Source organism: Cannabis sativa, chromosome 6 (assembly GCF_029168945.1).
Source record: "Cannabis sativa cultivar Pink pepper isolate KNU-18-1 chromosome 6, ASM2916894v1, whole genome shotgun sequence".
NCBI classification, from domain to species: domain Eukaryota; kingdom Viridiplantae; phylum Streptophyta; class Magnoliopsida; order Rosales; family Cannabaceae; genus Cannabis; species Cannabis sativa.
In genome coordinates, this window is record NC_083606.1 from 60623857 (window position 1) to 60636346 (window position 12490).

The 12490-nt window shown below is 32.6% G+C and overlaps 1 protein-coding gene across 1 annotated transcript; it reads right to left on the reverse strand.

The window, feature by feature from the left end:
* Window positions 1–535: 535 nt before the first annotated feature.
* LOC115694753 (transmembrane emp24 domain-containing protein p24delta3) lies at window positions 536–4225 on the reverse strand. Its single transcript, XM_030621844.2, has 4 exons — window positions 3855–4225; window positions 2082–2294; window positions 967–1043; window positions 536–863 (listed from the first exon to the last, which is right to left on the reverse strand). The coding sequence occupies exons 1-4, from the start codon at window positions 4044–4046 to the stop codon at window positions 719–721; spliced, it is 627 nt and encodes a 208-aa protein (XP_030477704.1). The 5' UTR covers window positions 4047–4225; the 3' UTR covers window positions 536–718.
* Window positions 4226–12490: the final 8265 nt, after the last annotated feature.

Genomic DNA, 12490 nt, shown 5'->3' on the forward strand with positions numbered 1-12490 from the left:
TGTGATCCGATGGCGAATAATAAAAGAAAAATTTGAATTTCTACGCTTAAATTAGCTTCTTAATTAAAAAAAATATCAAAAAATACATCTTTTTACACTATATTAAAAATAAGTTTATATGAAAAATATTAAGTAAAATTCAATATTTTTTTATCATTTTTTTGCCGATTTTTTTTTTATTATTTTTTATTCAGCCGATGGAACAACCTCAACCTATATAATGAACATATGAGAGATTTTTCTAATTAAATAGAAAAATTAAACATAAAAACTCAATATTACCTATTCATAGATAATACCCAGTAAGATTGCACTATATATTAGTTCCAGTAGCAATACTTTTCTTAAAAAAGATTCCTATATATTATACATAATTTATAGAATAAAAAATTATGGATGGAATGTTTTGTTAAATGATAATTTAAATTCTGTATTTCTAAAAATTGTACAAAATAATTCCTGAATTCAATTTTTAATAATTTAGTATATAGAGTCTGAATTATCATTTCACAAAAACAAAAAATTTAATCAGTAATTTTTGCAAATTGAAAAATTATATTTATCCTCAAATAAATAAGCAGAAAAGGCAACAGTCGCAACATTAGTTCTCTAAAATAAGGGGTAAAAGTTGTCTGGTATCAAAATTTGCTACAAAGGTAAAAGTTAAAAGACAAAAAATGCTGTGAAAATGTTAAAAGACAACTGCAGCCACCATCTTCTAGATGAGCTTCTTCTTCTGGAAAAACCGTTTCAAGTACCATAACTGAAGAGCTGAAACTACGATGCACACTGATACAGACACCATACTAAACCATGCCACTCTTGCATTCGTATTTTCGCTCACATTCCTCATCTCTGCTTCTCTGTAATGTATCCGAAAAAACATTAAAAGTTACATAAAAGAAACAATAGAAAATATCAATTTAAATGAAAATTTATCCAACTAGCACTGCAGATAAATATTACTTGCTCTTGAGGAAAAGCAGATTCTCGTGGATGGCTTCCACAGCTCCTTCGAGTTTCCTCAGCTCAAGTTCAACACCCTTTGTGCAGGAAGATATGAACAACAGTGAAATTATTTAAGACTAACAATCAACAGTTCAGACAAATTAAGGAAAAGGCAACATTCAACTTATACATGTAACTGATCACACGCACAGAAACAAGAATCTTTTATTCGTTTTGTGATAATAGCATGGATAAGAAAGTTACGAGAATGTGTTGCTTTTATAAAGGATAAGGTACTTTCAGATAAACAATACAAACTGGTTTCTTGACTTAATTACTTGATCATTTCAATACCAAAACTTGATAGTTGGTGTGTAGTGTTCTCGAATATTAATGATATGTCATGTTAGAAATGAAATGCGATACAACCACTAGGACAGATTCACTCTCAAAAGCTAGCCTAAGAGATAAGGGTGCCCAAATAGTTATATACTACTAACTAATCTTATACTTGCTCAATGTGGGCGACCCACTCTACAATGACCTAGTCTGTGGCAGCCTAATCCACAGGGCGCCCCTTCCACAATGTCGGTCCCACTTGAAGATGCATAGATTTGATACCACTGATACAACCACTTAGGTAGAACTCAATCCCAAAAGCTGGCCTAAGGGAGGAGGGTGTCCAAGTAGTCATATACTACTAACCAATCCCGTACTTAGTTAATGTGTGGGAACTTAAGGATAGTAGAATCCTACACAGATTAGTGAGCAGTACAACTAAGGAACGAGATAGAATTGCAACCAGTGATTAACCCTGTAGGTTTTGACTTGTGAGTATTCTTCATTAATGCTTCTATCCAACCTGTCAACTAATGTTCCATGAAACCCTCCATTGGTTCAAAAACCAAACATGTGGTAATCATACTAGGGTATTGTTCATAGAAGGATATGTCTATTTGTCAAACATATTTTTAAATGGAATTTCATTGGCTACCATTTCTGGAGCTGATTTCAAAATAAAGCAGCACTAGAATGTCTTGATATTCATCTTCTGGATCAAGCGTTATTGTTTTGTTTTCCTATCAAATATAATATTACTCAAAAGAATCATGAAAATATGTGAAAGCACTCACCTCAATCTTCTCTTTCCTTGCCACCGATTCCCAATCTTTGGCAGCAATTCCCGTTTTCCAGTCAAGATTAACACTCACATCTCCCTTATCATGATTATAACCATCCACCCAAAAACATGCCAAGTAGTTGCCAGCTTCATGAGTTGTAAAAGCAAACTGACCATGCGTTGAATTTTCCGCATGGTGGAGATTACTACCATATGGAGATGTCACCTGGAGAACAGCAACTAAACATTTTAAGCAAATACATGTTTAACTCAAAGAGAGCTCCTGTCAATGACATTCATTTTCACTTTTAAGTAAAACACTCTATTATTACAGTGCAAGATAAAAAGAGACAGACCACATGTCAAGTTGAAAAAACTGCAAATGTAGAAATTTAAACTCAACAGTCAAGATTTCCCACTCTAATACCATATTAAATAATTCATTCCAAAATTTTAAAGTTTAAATTGTTCGGTGAACAATATATGGAAAATATAACTTATAAAAACTTCAACTATTGAAAGCTTATATCATGCAGTACCAATCATTTTCTAAAATGCATATATTGTCAAAGAAAAACCAAAAACACAATTGCATCACAAGCACTCAGTATCTATTACAACATTGACTTTCTAGGTCCCTAAAGAATATAAATCTTCCTTCTGGAATAAATCATTTGCTATGCAGATTTGCATAATTTCAAATTTTCCACCAAACAAAGAGTGACTGTGTTTGCCAAAACTCACAGCTAAGCAACTGCAGAATACTTGATGTTCCTCTGAGACTTTAAAATCATTCAATAAGATTATCATCACTTACAGCATAAAAAATTCTTCACCAAAGAATACATGAGCATAACACATAGATCAGAACACGAATTAGCCTTAGTTCTTAGAAACCATTGATTTTGATCAATTACACAAATTATCATGAAAAAATGGAATATGAAGCCACATGTGATACCTTTTGCTATCAAATCCAATCCAATTAAGGGATCAATATCTCCAGAATATGCAAAAGATAAGATATATGTCCTGCTTAATTATTAATCACTTGCCTCCTGCTCTTCCTCTATCTCTGGTCATTTACTATTTGACTATCCTATTTTCTCACATCAATACATTTTTATGACCAAAACTATCTTAATGACTTTCGAATATATAATCATCCATATTGAACCATAAAGCATTCATGCCTAGCTTACAACCAACACCTTTCTTTCTGACACTGTCATGTGAGACAACAGTATCACAAGTAATTTACTGAATGTTCACAGTACCAACAATCTTACTTTGAGACCATTCAAAATAAACAAATAACTAGCATAATTATGAAATTGTAATTCATAACTAAAATGGTAAAAAAAAAAATCAGATTTGAATAGTTTCAGTGGTGGATCAAGGTCATGAAGAGCTTGAAAGCTAATACCTTTAGTTGGTATCCATACAAATCCTCCCCAAATTATTTATTTAATTTAATTTTCCTGTTTTCTCTACATTAATCAAATTCTATAAGATTACAACGAGAACAAATATTAGAGAGAATCAAAATTGTACTTTATTTATTTATAATTACACCACAAAAACAAATAGAAAATAGCTATAAAAAAAGAAAAAAAAAAATCCCTCCTGTAAAATAAACGAGGTCGGAGATTCTAAATTAGAAATCCCTATTTCGTTATCTAACCATATAATCTTTTAATTTTTCTTGGCAACCAAAAAATTATAATGAGAGAGAAGCGGAAATCTAGAATTGATATGGACATAGAAGGTGAAATGAAGAACTAACCTTGACGGAGATGGTGGGAGTATCGTGGGTATGGTCTTCGGAGACGACGACGTAATCTCCCAAAACGACAACGTTATTCTGGATTTCCTCGGAGACACATTTGGTGCCGGAGGAGGGTAAAGTTAGCCAAATCGATTCAGTGGCTCGAACCATGCAGAGGATCACCAGAAATGCCACCGTACTCTTCATCATCGTAACTCTCTCCTAATCTTTCTCTCTCTAAAAAGTCGTGTTTCTCTTTTTTCTATATATTTATATACCAGAAAGTTTCATAAAACAAAAGGGAACAGTCGCATCACAGATGACAGATCTGATGTTTGTGTGTCTTCTAAACAAACTACTCCAAACATTTAATAATGTTTACTTAAATTACTTAAAAAAATACCAAAATTAATTTGTTAATAAATATGAATGTAAAAAAAAAAGTAAAAATGAATGTGATTGAAATTTTAAAAAACAATAGGTTTTTTCTCCTAAAATATGAGATCTTAATTTTTTCTTTTTGAGTAAATTTCGGTCAAATACTTTAAAATTTTACTTTATTCTAATTAACCACCAAAGTTATTTTTTCTTTTTACATTAAAATCTGTTAAATTCATGTTTTATTAGCGATTTAGGGCTAGTTTGATAAAGTATAACGATAGAAAAAAATTAAACTGAGTGTTTAGTAGATTATAAATTTTAAAGTGCGGTGAGTTGTTAAGATTCTATTATAATAATGATAATATTTTGATGTAATTTATTATAATCACAAATATATGTATAAATATCATATAAAATTTTTATTTTCTATATATTGTTAATTATTTTTTTTCCATAGTATGAATTTATATCCATAAAAATAATTTTAATATTTTTAAATTATATTTTTATTACTTATAAAAAAAATTGTAGTTTATAAGAAACTTAGGTTGATTTTGTATGTTAATAAAATATTAGGTTGATATTAGAAAAATGAATAAATAAAATAAAATACTAAGAGTGTCTGCCCATGTTTGCTCTGTGACAGTTTTTTCCTTTAATGATTTTAATTGTTTTTTTTTTTTCAGTTTTCTCCTATTTTCCCTAATTTCTTCCCAGTTTTCTCCATCGCCTACTGTAATTCCTCATAATAAGCAAAATAATAGTTACAATCATGGACCCAATGAATGATAAAATGAAATCAAAAATCACCCTCACTGATGAAGAACAATCTATGTTTGAGTTTAATTTTGGAGAACCAATTCAATTTGATATGCTCTTAGGTCGAGTTGTGTACGCTCGAATACTTACCATAAAAAAAGTTTCGCTTTCAACCATACAAAAACAAATGGCTGAACATTGGGATGGTCGTTTTCCTATCAAAGATGAAGGCATGTAATCCCACCAGGTATCTTCTTTAATATACACACAATGTACTCATTTCACCCACATGTTATCCTCTTTTTTAGCAACAGCCCACACATACTTGAACATAGCATCAATGTTCCATTTAGAAACCTGTTTTAGCCCTAGTCCCTCTACTGATTTAGGTTGGCATACTTTGCTCCATGCTACAGTAGCAACTCCTTTTAGGTGTTGATTGCCACTCCAAAGAAAGCCCCTGCAAATAGCCTCTATATCTCTAATAATACTCTTTGGTAGCACCATTATTTGGCTCCAATAAGAGTGGATGGCTAGCAAAACAAAGTTAATAAGAACCACTCTACCTACAAAAGACAAATTTCTAGAACTCCAAGTTCTAATCCTGGCAACCATTTTCTCCACAAGTATTGAGCACTCCTTTAAAGAGATTTTCTTAGGGCAGATTGGCACACCCAGATATCTGAAAGGCATTTCATGTCTTTTGAAACCAGAAGCATCTAGAATTCTTTGGATATCAGTATCACACATATTATTGTAGTAGACAGAAGTCTTAGAAGGATTAGGGAATAAACCTAATGTATGAGAAAAGAGCTTGAGTCCCTGTAGCATAAAGTAAATGCTTTTGTAATCCCCATTGCAGAAGAGTAGAACATCATCAGCAAAACTGAGAAGATTTAGCCTCAATTCCCCACATCTCTCATGGTATTTGAAATCCTTCTTTGACCCTATTTTCTTCATAATCCTGGATAGATACTCCATACCCAACACAAAGAGTAAGGGTGACATGGGATCCCCTTGTCTCAATCCCCTCTTGGCCTCAAAGAATCCATGCATGGATCCATTAAACATCAATGAGAATCTTGGTGTTCTGATACATATCATAATAAGCTTAATGAAATTTTCAGGAAACTTAAATGCATACAGTATTTCTTCAATGAAGTCCCATTCCAGAGTATCATAGGCTTTTTGCAAATCCAACTTAATCATGCAATTAGCCTTGCCAGCTTTCCTCCCACAGTGCCTTATGAGATCCTGACATATCATGATATTATGGCCAATAAACCTTCCTTGAACAAAACCACTCCAGTTCTGTGATACTAGGTTAGGTAACACTATCTTCAGTCTCTGACAGATCAATTTTATAGCTGCTTTGTAGAGCACATTGCAGCATGCAATAGGTCTATAATCTCCAATGGAATTAGGATACTTAATTTTGGGAATAAGTGTCAACACAGTTAAAATCCCTAAGCAGCTTACCCGAGTGCAAAAAAGATGTTACAACTTCACAAATGTTAGTTCCAATCAAATCCCAATTGCCCTGGAAGAAGAAGCTACAATAGCCATCTGGTCCAGGAGCCTTGTTGCTAGGGATATCAAAGATTGCTTGCTTGACTTCATCAAAAGAGAAATTTTTAACTAGCAAATCTACTTTATTCTTAGAAATAGTAGAGCCTTGTTTGATAATTGACTTGATAACACTTCTTCTATTCTGCATTCTGCTGCCTAGCAACATCTTATAATAATCAAGAAAGATTACTAAAATTGACTAAGGATCTTCAGTTCTTACCCCTCTAACATCATATATAGAAAGAATACAATTATGACTCCTTCTAGCTCTAATGCTATTATGATAAAAAGTTGAATTGGTATCTGTTGGAAATTATTTTACCAGGATCTTAGATCTACTCACAAGTATGTTGTTTAAACACCCTAAATATGAACTTTCTAAAACGATAAATTAAACACATATAAAGTTAAGAAAACCTTACATTGATGCAGCGGAATTAATGTCTCCTTCCACTCAGATCTCTAACCCTTGATTCCTTTCTGTAGCAGAGTATAATCAAGATCTGAGCCCGAATGTCCTTCTTCTTCAAGTTTGATCCTTCACAGTCTTCCAATCTATGATTGAGTTACTGCTTGCTGTGTGTGGGCACTTACTCTTTCACTAGGGTCACGAAAAAGATGAAGAAGAAAAGAGAGAGGGTTTCGGCCAAGGTGTAGAAAGTGGGGAAGGCTCAGTTTTCTGAAGAGAGAAATTTCTGTCAGAAAGGCTTGTTGAAAACTTGTATTTTGACTGAGCCATCACTTTCTATTTATAGGCAACTACTAGGTTTAGGTTAGGATTTATTTGGCATTAAAATAATGAAAATATTAATTTGAAAAAGCACATTAAGTGGCCGGCCATGGTGTAGTAATGGGCCTCACTTAATTTTGCAATTTTATCAAATTTTATCTCTATTTTCTCAAAAACGCCAATTTTCCAATTCTAACCTTTTAAATGCCAAAACTAATTATTTAATAACTAAAATAGATTATTAAATAATATTGTCATTTAATTTAATTATTAATTAGACATATAAAGTCCATTAATAAATAAATAAACCTAGAAAACTCTTTTCTTTACAATTTCACCCCTGCTTAGTGAAAATTCATAAAATCAGACATAGTCTAACTTTAGAATTATAATTGATCAATCACGAATCAATTAATGAGTCTTACAAGTAGAATGTTCTCAACTAGAATGGGGACCATGGATCTATATGCTGAGCTTCCAATAAGTGAACCAAATTTACCAAGTAAATTCCTACTTATTAATTCTTCGTTGAATCCACTCTTAGAACTTAGAATTGCACTCTCAGACTTATATAGAGCATATTGTATATTCCACGATATCAATATACTATCTCATTTAACCATTGTTATAATCTTATTGTGATTTAAAGATCCTCTATATAGATGATCTACATCGAGATGGGATTTCTTTACCGTTCTCACCCCTCAATGTATTTTGCCCCTTAAAACACTTAGCTACCTGTAAATGGTGTTTAGTGATCTAATAATTAGTCAGTTAAACAAGAGCTCATCCATTTACTTCTATTTGCTAAGCTCGAAGGGAATCATCACTTAACTTCTATACACCAGTAGAAGCTATAGATTCCATATTTATGTTCAGCACTCCCACTCAATCATGCTATCATGTTCCCAAAATATACGTATCACCCTGACCCAAAAGTAGGCTTAACTAATAAATCAAAGAACATGAATAACACTCCTGAGTTGAGCCTAAGCATATCAGGATTTAGATTCTTTTAATCTTAAGATCAACTACTGATATTGACTTGGAAAGATATGTATAACGGTAAGTTTGTAATATCTTAACTTAGTTGCAATATCGGTCCAGTCCAATGTATACTCCATACATTCGAAACTAGTATACTTTACTAATGTCCTGGAAAGAACATAACACTTACTCCAAGTGTAAGTACACATCATCGCTGATTATCACATTAGTGTAAATCCAATAACACTGATGAAACAGGGACCAAAACTTTTGATTCATATGATCATAATCACATTCCACTGTGTTGACGATACTGTAATTGTGAATAAACATATGATCTGGATTTAACTGATTTTGTGTGTATGAATGTAATAAACATATCAAACATATTAAACCATTAGCATGTAAAATTCATGCAAACATCAATCACTTCTAATTTCTTATATTGATAACTAATCAGATTGTAAAGAGTTTTATTTAGGGCATAAAACCCAACAAACTCCCACTTGCACTAATATAAAACAAACTTTGCAAATAGGTCAATCTGATGTCTTGATCTTCAGATCAAGTGTAGTATATTTGAATCCACCCAAACTTCTGGAAACTAGTTCATAAATACACTTATGAAACATCCTTTACTATATGCTTTACTCATCAAGGGATACTGAGATCTTTACTGTTTTAAAGAGTACATCTGAATTAACAGAGGACATATCTCTCATATTTTAAAATATGTAATTGAGATAATACAGTGTAGACTTTTCTTCAGTGATATAACTTTCTGGTATTTTCGAATAGACCAAGTTATAGTTCTTCTCTGGTAGAGTTTGAATTATTATACAATAATTCCTCCACCCCCAAAGTAAGCACCATCTCATATAAATCGAAATTAGATGGTGAGATACAAGGATAACTGATACACAGTTCCTTAATATCTAACATATAGATCACTTTTATAAATCCTTCTTGAATATCTTCTAATGTTCCCTATTTGATTACATCTCAAATAGCTCCCACTCAATAGCAGATGTCTGGTTAAATAATACTTTTAACCTCTGATTGTTTGGAGAGTTACTTAGTTGTGACTTTTGTATTAGTCTGAAACTTTAAGTCAAGACTAAGTCATCAACATAGCAGACTAGTATTTGAAGTGAAAAATACATGCCAGAGATAAAGTAATCAAAATTAAGATACCATCAAATTTTTATGAGGATTAAGAATTCTAGGTTCTAGTCATTCGAATGGACTGAACTAGAGTTCTTTATTTTATTCTCATAATTCTGATAAGCTATACCTATCCATGTGAATGGTTAGATTTGCTTTTCAGTAGTGTTCTTAAGTACCTATCACAATTATCAACCTAATAAAGATGGGTATAGAATTTTAAAATTCTTCCACTCAATTAAGGTAGTGTGAAACTTTTACAAAGAACTTTCAAAGGTATCATACTTTTACTTACAATAGTAAAATCGAAATGGAACATACAATCAAGATCAAGAATTTAGATTGACAATAGCTGACTCATTATATTACTTCCATGTTTAAAGAAGATATGTGTTACATAGGGAATTGTGGAATAGACTCCACCCCTAAGAATATACATATAGGGTACCTGTGGATAACCTCCACCCCTAAGTATATAGAGATTATGATCCACCCCTAAAGGTAGTAAAGATCATGATTCTCTTAGTTTGATAGAGTTTATGTGGAGTTGAATACTATCCAGAGTTCATTAGATATAAAAGATCGTTGAACTGCATAGTTTTCTTAACTTTTCTGCACCCCTATCAGATCATAAGATCCTTTTATTAAACAAATTCTTAATAATTGTATGAGAATTAACAATTATTGATAAACATAGAAATAATTTCTAGTGTTTATATAATATAACTCTATGAAGAGTTGTAAATATTATAGAATTTGCATCAATAATAAAAACACTTACACATACAAACATATAAATATAATGTGGTAATAATTGATGAAGATAAAATTAAATGAAGCTCAATCTCATAAATTGCAATAGGGAATTTCGAAAATAAAACTTTATTAATAAAAAAATATTGCAACAATATGAGAGAAACAGGGATAAATATCCCTAACTAAAATTTGAAATCCAAATTGTCTTTAAACTAAAACAATTAATTCAAAAATGAAGAGCTTCATCTTCATCTGGACGATTTCACCCTTTGGTCCAGCTTTCTGATCCAACTCAATTGAGTTCAAGTAGCTTGGCCTATAAGAAGAAGAAAACATATAAACAAAGTTAGTCCAGAATCATAAATCCAATTGGATAATAATTCACTAAAACTCTTAAAGTTTATAAATGGAAATACCTTGTTTCTTTGCAAGAAGTTTAGGACATTGGGGTTTCCAATGACCTTTCTCATTGCAGTGGAAACACTTTCCTTTAAGTGTAGCATCACCAGAAGGAGCAGCCTTTTTCATGGCTTTTGTTCGCTTCTTGGTGTTCTTCCACTTCTTCTTCGATTTGGGCTTTGAAGTAGAGGCAACATTTGCTTCAGGTTTTATCGTCCCATTACCATTACCAGGATTATGAGGTTTACTCCCTTTCTTCTTGGGTCCTCCAATCAAATTTTCATAAGTTTGAAGGTCATTGACTAATTCATGAAAGTCAATTTCCTTCTTATTCATGACATAATTTGATGTGTATGGTAGAAATGCTGGAGCCAGGCTATTCAAGATAAGACTAACTTGAGTAGCACTGTCCATTTCAGCACCATGATCCTGGGCTTCTTGGAAATAACTAGACATGAGGAGAACATGGTCACGCACGTTTTGATGAGGTTCCATCCGTGCATTAATGTACTTCTTAGTCGCGTCAAAGCGTGACTGAAGTGATGCCTTACCGAATAGCTCATTTAACTTCGTCATAACTTCAGCAGCCTTCTCAGTTTTAGAAAACCGAGTTTTGAGGGTGTCAACCATGCTAGAAAGCATAAAGTATAGAGCTTTGTCATTTGCTTTCTGCCAACGCTCATACTTTTCTTTCACAGCTTTGGAAGCATTGTCCCCAGGCACTTCAGGTGACGGCTCAGTTAAAACAAACAAGGCACATTCTCCTATGAGAGCAATATTAATGTTCTCATTCCATTTATTAAAGTTAGATCCATTCAGCTTATTTTCAGTCAACAGTGATAACATGGGATTCATTTTGACAAAACAGGATACTACAAAATAATAGAAATCAACAAATAGAAATTAAATAATGGTTTAACACACAAAAACAATTCAGAAATTATAAGCACATAGCAAGTAGGAATGATATGAGAAAATGCTTAAAAAATTCAATCCTAAATAATTTTCAAGGTTTTCAACAAACTGATATCAGTGTCCCGTTTAGGCGAGAGTCAAAGCTACCATCCATTGAATAGAGTTGTCAGCTCATCTAAAATGTTAAACATTCTAGCAACCTTTTATTCGATCAAGATCAGAATCCAGCGTTGTCCCGTTTAGGCGAGAGTCAAGGCTATTCTATCTCATGAGCTTCTACCATTGTTTCGCAATTTGCAAGTCAAATATGGTCGCCACCATTAGGGTCATCTATACCATATAAAACACTTACAAACCACTTATCTGTTGGAATTTATTTTACCAGGATCTTAGATCTACTCACAAGTATGTTTATTAACATCCTAAATAAGAACTTTCTAAAACGATGAAATAAACACATATAAAGTTTAAGAAACCTTACATTGGGTGCAGCGGAATAATATGACTCCTTCCGTTCAGATATCTAGCCCTTGATTCCTTTCTGTAGCAGAGCATTATAAATATCTGAACCTGGATCTCTTTCTCTGAATCTTTGATGCTGAATCTACTTTGCTGATGATCTTTCTTCACGATCTTCCTCACTATGATTGAGGTATAACTTGCTGTGTGTGGGCACTACTCATACACTAAGGATTTCGAAATTCAAGAGGAAGAGAGAGAGAGAGTGGGTTCGGCCAAAGATAGGGAGAGAGAAGGCTCAGTTTTTTTTTCTGATTCAGAAAGTGTCAGAAGAAAAGTCTAATTTTCCTGAAGCCTTCACTATCTATTTATAGCATTCCACTAGGGTTAGGTTTGAATTATTTGGCATTAAAATAATGAAAAAATCAACTTAAAATACCTACATAGGTGGCCGGCGATACACTTAGTGGATTGGGCCTTGCTTTTTGCAATTTTGTAATTTTAACACCTTTTGTATCTGATTTTCTCAAAAATG

Coding starts and splice junctions, on each gene's coding strand:
- LOC115694753 (XM_030621844.2), bottom strand. CDS start 4,046: ATGATGAAGAGTACGGTGGCATTTCTGGTGATCCTCTGCATGGTTCGA. Junction 2,295..3,854: donor CTCCCACCATCTCCGTCAAG/GTTAGTTCTTCA, acceptor GCTGTTCTCCAG/GTGACATCTCCATATGGTAG. Junction 864..966: donor CTGCTTTTCCTCAAGAGCAA/GTAATATTTATC, acceptor GATACATTACAG/AGAAGCAGAGATGAGGAATG.